This window comes from Leptodactylus fuscus, chromosome 9 (genome assembly GCF_031893055.1).
Source record: "Leptodactylus fuscus isolate aLepFus1 chromosome 9, aLepFus1.hap2, whole genome shotgun sequence".
NCBI lineage: Eukaryota > Metazoa > Chordata > Amphibia > Anura > Leptodactylidae > Leptodactylus > Leptodactylus fuscus.
In genome coordinates this window covers 19,795,185-19,809,371 of record NC_134273.1, presented here as the reverse complement: position 1 = coordinate 19,809,371, position 14,187 = coordinate 19,795,185, and the positions used below count along the sequence as shown (strand labels likewise).

The following is a 14,187-nucleotide window of genomic DNA, read 5'->3' as shown; positions in this document are numbered from 1 at the left end:
ACTGTGATGATTACAGGGTACATAAGAATTTGTGAAACATGAAGATGACAGTGTAATCTTCGGAGATGTCCGATCAGCGATGGCAGGTGATACAACACAATACTTGAAATATCAGATTATCAGACTGTTGACATACTTTCTTCTTCGACCTCCTGCTGAGTTTTCCAAAGTACGGGCTGACGGGTCAAACTTTATTTCGTGTTTTCCAAAGTTCAACCCAATCTTAAAACTGCTTTATAAATACAACCAGGCAAATATAAAGTGCATGGATTAATGCTTAATGTTGAGAAGAGGTCTACCAAAGTCTTGTCCTCGTCACCAAATGGAAGTAAAGAGGTCCTATCGCAAAGATCAACGTGATTCAGGTGCCATGGTTTACCTCTCAGAATGGAACGTTTGGATGTTTGTTTCTCCTCCGATCCTCTTATAATCCTTGAGGAAAATGTTCCCCAATTTGCTTGCTCATACAATAACTTTCCTGGGTGGACTGTAGCACAAGTTCCATCCAGTAAGAAAGCCCTTATACTTAGACCTTATTATTACATAGAACTATAGTAGTAGGATTAGGAGTTGGATCTACTCTATCGGGCCACCAAAACTCGTCTTAGTACTTTTTGGTTCATAGATGTGGCATAGCCAATGTTTTTTGATTCAGTTAAGCTGAGTAGGATGGCTTTTAGTGTATTTTATGATATTGCAATTTTTTTTTTTTTTTTAATTAGGCGGACGGTGGAAAAAAAACATACTTACCTGTCCCTGTGCTCCAGTGTCTCCCAGCGCGGTCTGAGCCTGCAGCTCTCTTGTTTTCTTCCTGAAGAAGTCCCTGCTGCCAATCAGTGGCCTCAGTGTAGGACATGGCACGTTACTACCTGTGACATCCATGGGTCCCTTCCTTAGGCCACCGAGGCCACTGATTGGCCTTATCTGTCATGTTACTGCTGAGGCTAACAAGCAACCTCAGTGGAAGGACACAAGACGTCACAGTTGACAAGTAGAGATGAGCGAGTAGTATTTGATCGAGTAGGTATTCGATCGAATACTACGGTATTCGAAATACTCATACTCGATCGAGTACCACTTGCTATTTGAATGTAAAAGTTCGATGCAGAACCAGCATTGATTGGCCGAATGCTATACAGTCGGCCAATCAACACTGGTTCTTCTCCTACCTTTAGAAATCTTCTCCGTGCAGCTTCCCCGCGACGTCTTCCGGCTCTTCATACACTCTGCCAGGCATTGGGCCTGGGCAGGGCCGACAGCGCATCTCCGCTTGGAGTGCCTGGCAGAGTGAATGAAGAGCCAGAAGATGCCGCGGGGACGCTGCAAGGAGAAGACTGCTCGGAGGATCCAGCCCGACCCTCACTCATGGACTTGGTAAGTATAATTTGATCAAACGTTGCCTACCCCTGAAACGAGCATTTTCCCCCCATAGACTATAATAGGGTTCGATATTCGATTCGAGTAGTCGAATATTGAGGGGCTACTCGAAACGAATATCGAACCTAGAACATTTTACTGTTCGCTCATCTCTATTGACAAGGACTTCTGGCAAAAGAAGACAGCCTAGGAGCAGTACTAGACTGCACTTAACCCCGAACCGGGAACGGAGAATAAGCTACTGCCAGAGAAGCATGCCAGTATCTTATCTCTCTTGGGAACAAAAGGATCAGGTATTTTGACCATTCTTTCTCCCGACATCTGTTATCAAGAAAGTGGGCCTAATACACATTAGTTGGTGGACCAACCCTGCCGAAATCAGCAGACTGAAACAACATTAAACCAATATATATGGCCACTTTTACCGAGCATACAGTAACTACTCTAGGATTTGGAATTTCTTGTTTAATGGAGAGTCGGCTGGTCTAATCATCTCTCGTTGATAAGGGCTCATGAAAAAAAATAAAATTGGGTGTATGGATCCCTGAGTCCATTTGCCTCATTAGTGGCTTATATATTCTCTCTCCTAAGATATTGGCGTCTGGTCAAACATGTAACGGTTAGGCAGTAGCCGGAGGAAAAACACACAAGCAAATATCTCATTGAAAGCAACGGGTTACCGCACATCCAAGCTCTTTGCAGTATGTTGTTAAACAATCCTCTTAATCTTACTTAAATCAAAAATGCTACTATAAAACACTGGAGAATATTAATAAAAAAGGAATGTTGTACTCACGAGAATGATGAGACAGGCCGGCCCAATAAAACTCCATATAAAATTATTCTCTGTGCTCAGCCAACATCTTCAAAATAAATAAAATATCACAGCATAAATAATTTATCCTGTTGGGAAAATACATCTGAAAACCAAGTGCTACAATGTAGATAGACTTACACTTTATCTGTGCCGTAATACTTGTATCCCAACACAGCCGAAACTCCAACCACTACAGCTGGGCTGCAGTATCCAAAAATGTAAAAATTCTTATGTAGAAATCCTCGGTTGTAAATGACGCCAACCACTATGAGATACAGATGAATCCCTTCGATGCACATCCAAGCAAAAGCAGCAAGGAAGAAGTAATGTAGTAATCCAGCGATGACTGCACAGAGAAGCTGCAAGGCAAAGAAAAAAAATCGGAATTTTAGATTGTTTCGTCTTCAGATAACATGAACTTTTTGGATTATAAAGGATTTGTCCACCTTCTGAAAACTTTAACCTTTAGGATTGAGAAGTGTTTGTGTTCCTTCAGATAATTTACATTTTTTAGAATTTGGAGGTTTTTTTTTACATATACATATAGATAATTAAACTTTTTGGATTCTAAAGAGTTTTTGCACTTTTAGGATAAATTTAACTTTTTGGGATTATAAAGAGTTCGAGCACCTTCAGATAACTTTAACTTTTTTTTTTATATTCATAAATAGCTTCCTGAAATCTTTGTTAGATATATTGGTTTACGGTTTTACTTTATTTCTCTGCTTCAGCGTGTAGGTTTATTGTACCGGTTGACAAAATTTATGCAAAATCTGTATGTAATTATGCAGATTTACTCAGCATGTTGCTCTTGACTGCCCAACCTGCCTTGCTACGGCTGTATCCGGTGAATACGTTGTGTACTAGGAACATTTCATTTCATTATGTATATAAACACTACTTTATCCAAAAATATTACCGGGAGCTTGAAGGTTTGCGGTACGATGAATATATAGGATTTCCTTTGCTTACTGAAGAATATTTAGAATGGCTCGCCAGCCAAAAATTGAGGCTTTTTGGGCAACATGGGGGGAAATTTATTATTTCCCTACACCAGTTTCTTGTATGGGTTTGCAACTTTGTACCGTAAGTGCCATTTGTTAATAAAAGAAAAAAATAGCAAAATTGGTTTTACGCTGATCCCACTACTTTCTGAAAAGGGATTGTGGTCGGGCAAGGTTTATTATCATAAATACCGGTTTTCTGATGGAAATGATCACTGAGCAGGTGTAAGTTTCAGTCTAGTTGCATGAACTGATGGGTAGACACTTAATTTAGGATTACGTGTGTAACTCAATGGCGCGTCCTCTGGCAGAGCAGAGTATTAAATGCCAGTTTTGATAACTTCCCCCAAGGATATTTTCCCTACTACAATAGGTAAAATGTTTCAATTAAGTCTTAGACCTTATTCACATTTCTTGGATTCATGATTGTCAACTGTCATGTTTTGGCCATTGTTGATCAGTTTGTTACGTTTTTTTCCGATGTAGATGTCCAAAGCTCTTTCATTAACCAACGATGCACCACATTCGCCTCACCCCCCAGTTGATTGAGGGCTAAGCAGCACAGCCTGGTGCTGGGACACTTTGGCTTAACATATCTATCATACAAGGATTGTAGGCCAATTGAGGTGCACTGGAATTTCATGATAATTTAGGCACTCCCCATGCCAGTACTATATGCCTTAATAAATCTGTCATGAACCCAATAGGTCAATTTTTATACAATGTTAAAACAGATGGACGTCCATTAACCCCTTCCCGCCGATGGCATTTTTTGATTTTCGTTTCGTTTTTCGTTTTTGACTCTCCTCCTTCTAAACCCCATAACTTTTTTATTTCTCTGCTCCCAGAGCCATATGAGGTCTTAATTTTTGCGGGACAAATTTTTCTTCATGATGCTACCATTAATTATTCTATATAATGTACTGGGAAGCAGGAAAAAAATTCAGAATGGGGTGGATTTGAAGAAAAAATGCATTCCTACGACTTTCTTACGGGCTTTGGTTTTACGGCATTCACTGTGCAGCCAAAATGACCTGTCCCTTGTATTCTGTGTTTCGGTACGGTTCCAGGGATACCAAATTTATATGGTTTTATTTACATTTTGACCCCTAAAAAAAATTCCAAAACTGTGTTAAATTTTTTTTTTTCTAAAAGTCGCCATATTCTGATGGCTGTAACTTTTTTATACGTGCGTGTACGGGGATATATAGGGCGTCTTTTTTTGCGGGGCCGGGTGTACTTTTTAGTTCTACCATTTTCGGGAAATGTTATTGCTTTGATCACTTTTCATTCAAATTTTTATCAGAATCAAAACAGTGAAAAAATGGCGGTTTGGCACTTTCGACTATTTTTCCCGCTACGGCGTTTACCGAACAAGAAAAATATTTTTATAGATTTGTAGAGCGGGCAATTTCGGACGCGGGGATACCTAACATGTATATGTTTCACAGTTTTTAACTACTTTTATATGTGTTCTAGGGAAAGGGGGGTGATTTGAACTTTTAATTCTTTTTATATTTTTTTATATTTTTTTTAACTTTTTTTTTTTTTTTTTGCATTTATTAGACCCCCTAGGGGTGTTGAACCCCAGGGGGTCTGATCACTAATGCAATGCATTACAATGCTAATGCATTGCAATGCATTGCAAAAAAGCATCCTTTCTTTTGCAGGCTGCATAGACCAGCCTGCAAAAGAGAGGATTTGCAGACAAGCCTGGGAGCCTGTACAAGGCTCCCGGCTGTCATGGCAACGGGACGTCAGCCCTGGAGCATGCTCCAGGAGCCGGCGATCCCGGCCAAAATGGCGGCGCCCATGCGCCGCCGGGAAAATGGCGCCTCCGGCGCCTTTGACCGCGGCGCTGGAGGGGTTAATGCCTCCGATCGGTCCGGGGACCGATCGGAGGCATTAGAGCCGGTTGTCTACTGCTTAAAGCAGTAGACACCTGGCGGCTATGGCGGCCGCCCGGCTCTCGGGCGGTCGCCATAGTTACAGACCCGACATGCGCCGTACTATTACGGCGCATGTCGGGAAGGGGTTAAAAACGGATCAATGGGTTGGGTAAAAAAAAAAAGGGTTAGTAATTATGGATGGAAAACGGAGCTGTCAAAAACACACAGATGAAGAACAGACCCAAAATGGCTGTCAAAAAAGGATCGATTCGTCCATTTTCACAGCTAAAAAAATTTGACATAATTGTGTGACTAGAGCCTCAGCCCTCAAGTACATGACTGAGTATGGAGGCAGAGACTCTTCCAATGGAGCGGTTGGATTGTGCTCCATGGCAACGGAACTAGGGTTGAGTGATTGGGATCGGAAATGATCGGATCCCGATCGGCGATCGAGCAAATTTCACAATCGCTATTATGTTTGATCGGCAGGAAAATGATCGGAAATCAGATTTTGAAATCTCAAGATTGGCTCAACCCTAAAGGTGACTTTTTCTATGGAGAAGCATTGACTAGGGTTGAGCAATCGGGATTGGAAAGATCGGATCCCAATCAGGATCAGGATCGGCTGGAAAATGATCGGAAATCGGATTTTAAAATTGTTCCTGAAATCTCAATATTGGCTCAACCCTAATCGGAACATAACAGAACCCCGTTGAAGTCAATGGCACTCAGAGAACACTGGGATGATACTTGGATATCATCTGAGTGCTTCCTGCAATGAATTGACTCCCCCATTGGCGTCCATATTCAGTTCTCTGCATGTAGCCTCAGACTCCAAACCCTTCCCAAACGTCTGTTTGTTCTGCCGTGACAACGCTCTACTGACTATCGTACGCCACATAACATTGGCCCGATGGATGTTATCGACTCGCCGAATAATTGAATCTGTCAGGCTCTATTGTGGTTGCTGCCATTTTGACAGAAAGAAAAGCAATGCAGGCGAGGCTAATCTGTCATCAAATCTGCTGAGATGGCTGTAAGCAGCGGCGTCCTTCTGATGGTAATGTGAACAAAGCCTTAAATGCTCTAAACCCTAGATAAAGGACAAGATGATAGAACGGATATCTTTAGGGAAATACATAGTAGACCATTTGAATATTTTTTTTGGTACTTTTAGTGTCTCTCTAAAATGTTCTGGAAATCTTTCATCTTCTCACACTTGTACGATGTTTCTACATCCAGGAACACAGGTGGATATATCGTATTGATCGCTCACAGGCTAATCCACTTGTGTTCCATCTGGTGAGACTACAATTGAGAACCATTGCTGCTTACAACCGAGTATCGAGTCTCTCTGAAATTTTATCCGTTCCATATTCATGACAGATTTCAAACGCTCCAAGAGACTTAGACTGTAATGCAATCTTAGCTACACGGGTTTTCTAGCTCTTTGTGTACAATTGTATTACAAAAATTGAAAGGGGAATAAGGGGCCCAAGTTTCATAAAACTTACATGATAAACAGGTAATCCTGCAGATCCGCACAGCAGACCCCTAATGTCTAAATCCTGACTCTTTTGTCTCTTTTGTTATGTCTAATAAATGGGCCCAAAATGGTTTTTTGAAACATATTAATCATAAGATGTGACTGCGAAGACGGTATGGGGGCGCCGGTGACTGTGCCGGGTGATTGGAGGCCATATTTAGTACTGTGGAAAAGTTTTCGGTATGTGTGAAAAAATTCTGCAAAGTAAGAATGCTTTCAGAACTATAAAAATGAAAAAAAGTGAAATCTATTTCCCATCACTATTTGGTGTGATCTTTGCCCTTTGGAGGAGGAGTCCTGGAAGTGATGATCCGGCCCCCGCAGAGCCCTGATCTCAACATCATCCAGTCTGTCTGGGATGACATGAAGAGACAGAAGGATTGGAGCAAGCCTACATCTGCAGACGATCTGTGCTTAGTTCTCCAAGATGGCGGCGAGAACAACCTCCTTGCCAAAAACTGTCTTCAAGTGCTGAGAAGAACTGATGGATGGCAAAGTGCAAAGGTCACACCGAATATTGATGGGATTTACATTTTTGTTTTCTTCATTCACAACATGTTATTGACAGAAATAAAATATTAACCCTGTTTTTGAAAACGTTCTTACTTTGCAGTATTTTTTCGAAATCTTACTATCTCTACAATACAGTTTCCTCAGCCAAAACGAAAATACTGAAAATGGTCATTCATGACAACTGCCAGCAGAATTTAGTGATTCTGCCAGAAAACTAGCTCAGCAATGCAGGATATTTTTGGCTTGTGGTCAGCCGTGTTTGGTGTGACTGGTTGCTTTTGGCCCGTTCATCAGCCAATTTGTGCAGACAAATTGAGGTTTTTTTTCAGAGTGGGCATCAAAAAGTTGAAGTGTATGGTCAGCTTTAAGCCTTGTTTAGGTTTTATTGTGGATGGAACTTGAAGGGACATCGGGAACAGGCAATTTGATGGCCCTTCTCTCTGGAAGGTAATTTTGGAACCTTGTAATACTAAGACACTTATTGGGCATCCAAAAAAGTTGGATAAGAATTCAGTCCCCCCCTCTCAGATTTGTAGTGGCAGATTTTTTTTTTACCTCCAACAGCTAAGGTCTGTGTATGGTGCTTGCATGGAAAATGTATATGCTGTAAATGTCTTTTTGTTGTTTTTGCACATTCTTTCCCCTTGTTTTCCATATTTTGATTGGTATCAACACTCCACCAATTCAGGAGTTCTTAAAGGAAATCTGTCAGGTGTCTTTGGGATACTAATTATGTCCGTGTAGACCAGTGGCTTAGTGCCAAACATCTTCATACTAAAGGGGTTGTCCAGTTGTTAATTTACTTACCTGTCCCGGGTTATTGCAACCAATTGACTCAGGGTTTTGACCATATCATGACCCAGGTAGGTCAGGTGAACCAAAGTGGTCTTTAGCTTCCGTGTTTGCTCCGTCCCCTAATCCACCGATCCCACTTAATTATCTGTGAGATTGGTGGAGTGAGCCATGGCAGGAACAGGGATAGGTGGTGTGGCCCTGAATCCTTGGGACCATCAGCTGCAATAAATTGGAGCAGGCAAATAAATTAACGGCCCCAAACAACCCCTTTAAGCCTATCTGCAACAGGATGTTTTGTTTTTTTGTTTTTTTTTTATAAAAAAGCTTTTATACTTACTGAAAGATAAGTCAGTTATACTCATCGGACTCATTTCTGGCACAATCGTTGTTTTTTAGTGAAGCTGGAACAGTACAGGTGGGGGAAAGGAAACCTTTACTGTGCATATGGCTTGCAGTGTTCCTGTAGGTTGCAGCCACTGCTTACTAGTTAATGTTGACGAGTATGACCCTTGCGTAAGCGGTGGATGTGCGCTCCATCTCTTTTTGTCTATAACTGTAGTGTACTAGCCTTCTAAAGGGGGTCGACGAAAGCCCAAAAAAATTTGCAACTTAAAAAAGAAAACAATTTTCCTTTTAATTCCCGCCATCCCATTGCCACTACTCTTGTCCGTCCTGTATCTAGTCCTGGCTGAATCGGAAGTGGTGATGTCATCATGTGATTGCTATAGTCAATCACTGGTCTAGTGGTCAGGTGTAGGGTTGAGGTGATCTTGACTTTTCAGGATTGATTTTAAAATCCGATTTCCGATCATTTTTCATTCAAACCCGATCTCGATCCCAATTCCGATCCCAATGCAAGTCAATGGGATTTTTTTATTAATCGGAGATCAGATTTTAAAAGCAATCCTATTCACTATACAGCATGGAATCTAACAATTGAACACTTTAATTGTTAGAATCCACGCTGTGTAGTGAATCACTAAGTAGCCTCTGGCTACTTAGTCCCCCCTGGTGTCCACTTACCTCCAGAGATGGCTGCTCCGCTGCCCGGTGTTCTTCTTCGCCTCGCTGCCGCTCCACGCTGCTCTTCTCGCCTCGCTGCCCCCTGCTTCCCAGGTTAGGAAAGTGTGGGCGGGTACTGGGAGGGGAGACGTCACGTCTCCCCACCCTGTACCCGCCCACACTCTCCTAAGCCACAAGCCCCACCTTCCTAGCTCTTTAAACACTAACCTGGGAGGTGGGGCAGCGAGGCGAGAAGAGCAGCGTGGAGCGGCAGCAAGGCAAAGAACACCGGAGCAGCCATCTCTGGAGGTAAGTAGCTACTAGAGATGTTAGTTTAGTCTTCCATTAGAATGAATGGAGGCAGCCGGCGCTCAGAGGGTTAAGGCTGTGTGTCGGCTGCTTCCATTCATTCCTATGGATCCGCAGCGGAGCCTTCACACTGAATATACACTATATACTCAGTGTGAGGGCTAAGCAAAGCATTGTGGGAAATAGTAGCGATCTCGATCCCACCTAAAAAGATCGTGTTCGGGATTATGATCGCGATCGTGAATTTTTCTCGATCGCCGATCAGAATCCGATTTTTTCCGAACACGATCGCTCAACCCTAGTCAGGTGCCATTAGTAGTTAGCTCCCCCTACTGGTGGTTACAAGCAGCCAGGATTTCCTCATATAATTTCTACTTCCTAAATTCTACTTCTTGAGTCATTCTCTGCATTGAACATAAGGGTGCCTATTAAAAGATTACCTTGAAGAATATGCCTATTATTCGGTCTGATTATAAGTAAAGTCAGGCTAGCACGTGATACGTTTCAGCGCACATCAGACCCAGACTGTTTGGGTGCATTGAAGGTTTAATTACTGCGCTGAAAGAGAACATTAATAGTTATTATATTTCTCCGGAGATAAGTGCGGGAACAGGAGAACAGCTTCAGTCTTGCCATAGGTATAACAAAACAGGATCATGGTAAGTGAAAAGAGGTATGACAAACTAGCGGTTATGTAATCCTTTTTCCCCGAGGAGAATGAAAATAAAACAAGATAGATGATGCTGTTAGCTATTAAGACTTGTTCAGTCACCGAGATCTCACACTAAGCAACAAAACAAAAGAAAATGTTTGGAACAAAAAAAGCCACAGACTGTCTAAAACAAGTGATAAAGGTTTTTTTTTGTTCCTGTAAAATAGAAAATGACTCTACAGGTTACATCTAAACGATCGAAAATAATATATTTCCAAACGCAACCACCAGACCTTGTCACAAAAGTACCTTTTGTCCACCCTTAAAGGAGATATTCACCTTACCAGATAAAGGACCTATGTACTGTGCTTATCGATTCCCAACTCTTTAGAACAGTCATAACTCATTTATTTCTGATATACAGGTCCAAATGCCAAGCATAGATATAGAAAAAATGTTAAAATTGAGACTACCTGCAGCCACCACTAGAGGGAGCTTGGTGGAAGGACTGCTACTACCACTATGGCTGATACAGGGCTCAAGACTAGGGTTGAGCCGATCTTGAGATTTCAGGATCGTTTTTAAGATCCAATTTTCGTTCATTTTCCAGCCGATCCCGATCGTGAAATTTGCTCGATCGCCAATCAGAATCCGATCTTTTCCGATCCCGATCACTCAACCCTAATGTTAGCTTTTCCCACAATTTTTGGCTAGTAGCCAAGCATTGTGAGAACTAACGTGAGACCTCGATCTCGCCTAAAAAGATCAGGATCTGAAGTCCGATCGCGATTGTGAAATTTGCTCGATCGCTGATTGGAATCCAATCTTTTCCGATCCCGATCGCTCAACCCTAGTGTTAGCTTTTCCCACAATGTGTGGCCAGTAGCCAAGCATTTTGGGAACTAACGTGAGAGCTCGATTCCGTCTAAAAAGATGGGGATCGGAATTCAGATCGCGATTCTGAAATTTGCTCGATCGCCGATCGTAATCCGATCTTTTCTGATCCCAATCACTCAACCCTACTCAAGACCTTAGGGAGCCTGGTGGGCCCATACTGCATGTTTTTTTTTTTAACAGGTTGTTATTACTTAAAGGTCCCCGCTTCTGCCCACAGCCCCTCTGGTTCCCCTTCAGTCCTCCAGGGAATCCTGTGCATCCCATATCACATCGCTGATGTTGAGCATCACCAAGATGTCACCAGTAGGGATGTGATATGGAACGCACGGGTGGACTGATGGGGAAGTGGAGGCAACCATGGCAGGAGCATGGATTGTTAAGTAGGGTCCAGTACTTGGTATTTGTTGGGCACACCTTGTACTGATTGCAAAGAATATAACATAAGGGACAGCCTGTGACTAACTTCTGTCCCTAAACGGGTCATGTACTTGGTGATTGCCTGAGATAGCTCAGAAAACATTTAGCTATGGCTCAAGATTGGCGGGGGTTTCATCACTGATCAGCAAGTTACCCCCTAACTTGTGATCCCCTTTCCAGAAGGAATTCACTGTAGTTAACTTTATGACTACAGATGTGTCCACCCTTACTTTATCTTAATTTTTTTTCAAAAAAAATTCCAAATTCAACACATCATCATGCCATGCTAACAAAACCCTTGTAAGGATACAACCTAATGGATACAGTGTTGGCCAAAAGTATTGGCACCCCTGCAATTCTGTCAGATAATACTCATTTTCTTCCAGAAAATGATTTCAATCACAAATTCTTTGGTATTATTATTCATTTAATTTGTCTTCAATGGAAAACCACAAAAAGAATTGTCAAAAGCCAAATTGGATATAATTCCACAGCAAACATAAAAAAGGGGGTGGACAAAAGTATTGGCACTGTTTGAAAAATCATGTGATGCTTCTCTAATTTGTGTAATTAACAGCACCTGTTACTTACCTGAGGCACCTAACAGGTGGTGGCAATAACTAAATCACACTTGCAGCCAGTTAAATGGATTAAAGTTGACTCAACCTCTGTCCTGTGTCCTTGTGTGTACCCATATAATAGATTATAATTCAGCGAGTAACCTCATAAAAACCTCCATATGTTCACTTTTTTAAGAGCGAAACAATTAGTCCTACACTTTTTTAGAGGCATCTTCTACTAAATATTTTTGTACCTTATACGTTCTAGATACTTCGGTCTTGTAATACCAGCAACTTTTGTACACGATGGCAACAGCGTCCCCATTTCCATTTTACCATTGCCTCAATGCTTCTCTTTGAAACGCAGGAACATCTTAGCCAAATATCCAATAGAACGTGCAGACAACAAGTTCTACTCAGTAGAAAGAAATCTGTAACTTTTCCTATCTACAGAATACAGATTGTATAACCCCTTTAAGGTGTCAACCTTGACTTCCTATTCAACGCTCAGTTTTCTTTATCCTGATTTTTTTTTTTACAATGTAACATTTTTTTTTTTTTTTTTGCTTCCTACTGAAAAACAAAATCCAGAGGTAGAACATTCACAAAAGATATGTGTTCCAGTTCTTCTAAAAGCCCTATAAATATGAACAGGAGTTTTCAAAGTGACTAAGTTTTAAAGTGGCATCTGCAACAGAACAGAACTCCAAACACTATAGAGTTCATACAAGTTTCCATAGAAATGGAAGGAATAAGCAGAGTATAGAATAGCTCATTGAGGCTCCCCCAGGGGAGAATAAACATTAGTTACCGCTGCCTGGTGCCTCGTGAATATTACCACCTTCCAATATTTAAACAATAAAACAAAAGCAATTATTCCTGTGCGCGTCGGCTCCCGAGTCTTCAGTGTCACACCGTGGAATTGATTTCCCCTGGCATATCTATGCAAGATCTTCTTTAAATACATATACTGTACACATGCGAGGAGATGTTATTGCTTTCTGGAATACGTCTTAAGTCAGCAAGACAAGACTCCAAAAATATTTCACAACAATCCGACGATGATGGATTCCGAAGAAGAAAAAGTTTAGGTTATTGTTTCATGGTAAAGAAATGTAAGTAGCAGAAGCTATGCTGAGACTCAGGATGGGGATGGGGGTTTTGTGAACAATTTTATTATTGAGCTAATGCATAAAATATAAAAAAAAAATCTGGCAAGTTTTAAGTTAATATTGATACATAGCAAAAGACCTATTGTTTTGTGTAGAACACTGTCAGGGCTCCTAGGAACCTATCTATAAAACATAGTGTATAACACTGTCAGGACTCCTAGGAACCTATCTATAAAACATAGTGTAGAATACTGTCAGGGCTCCTAGGAACCTATCTATAAAGATAAAATAAGATAATCCTTTAATAGTCCCACATTGGGGAAATGTCTATATCTATAAAACATAGTGTATAACACTGTCAGGGCTCCTAGGAACCTATCTATAAAACATAGTGTAGAATACTGTCAGGGCTTCTAGGAACCTATCTATAAAACATAGTGTAGAACACTGTCAGGGCTCCTAGGAACCTATCTATAAAACATAATGTATAACACTGTCAGGACTCCTAGGAACCTATCTATAAAACATAGTGCATAACACTGTCAGGACTCCTAGGATCCTATCTATAATACATAGTGTATAACACTGTCAGGACTCCTAGGAACCTATCTATAAAAACATAGTGTAGAACACTGTCAGGGCTCCTAGGAACCTATCTATAAAACATAGTGTAGAATACTGTCGGGGCTCCTAGCATCTATCTATAAAACATAGTGTAGAATACTGTCGGGGCTCCTAGCATCTATCTATAAAACATAGTGTAGAACACTGTCAGGACTCCTAGGAACCTATCTATAAAACATAGTGCAGAACACTGTCAGGGCTCCTAGGAACCTATCTATAAAACATAGTGTATAACACTGTCAGGGCTCCTAGGAACCTATCTATAAAACATAGTGTATAACACTGTCAGGGCTCCTAGGAACCTATCTATAAAACATAGTGTATAACACTGTCAGGACTCCTAGGAACCTATCTATAAAACATAGTGTAGAATACTGTCAGGGCTCCTAGGAACCTATCTATAAAGATAAGATAAGATAATCCTTTAATAGTCCCACATTGGGGAAATGTCTATATCTATAAAACATAGTGTATAACACTGTCAGGGCTCCTAGGAACCTATCTATAAAACATAGTGTAGAATACTGTCAGGGCTTCTAGGAACCTATCTATAAAACATAGTGTAGAACACTGTCAGGGCTCCTAGGAACCTATCTATAAAACAATGTATAACACTGTCAGGACTCCTAGGAACCTATCTATAAAACATAGTGTATAACACTGTCAGGACTCC

The 14,187-nt window shown here is 41.2% G+C and overlaps 1 protein-coding gene across 1 annotated transcript in view; it reads right to left on the bottom strand.

Annotated features, from left to right (window-relative positions):
- The window catches only part of ADGRL4 (adhesion G protein-coupled receptor L4), a 121,654-nt gene that overhangs the window by 14,214 nt on the left and 93,253 nt on the right, over positions 1-14,187 (bottom strand). The window contains 2 exon segments of the mRNA XM_075287037.1: positions 2,174-2,240; positions 2,333-2,553. Of these exon segments, the coding sequence (XP_075143138.1) occupies positions 2,174-2,240; positions 2,333-2,553 (288 nt within the window).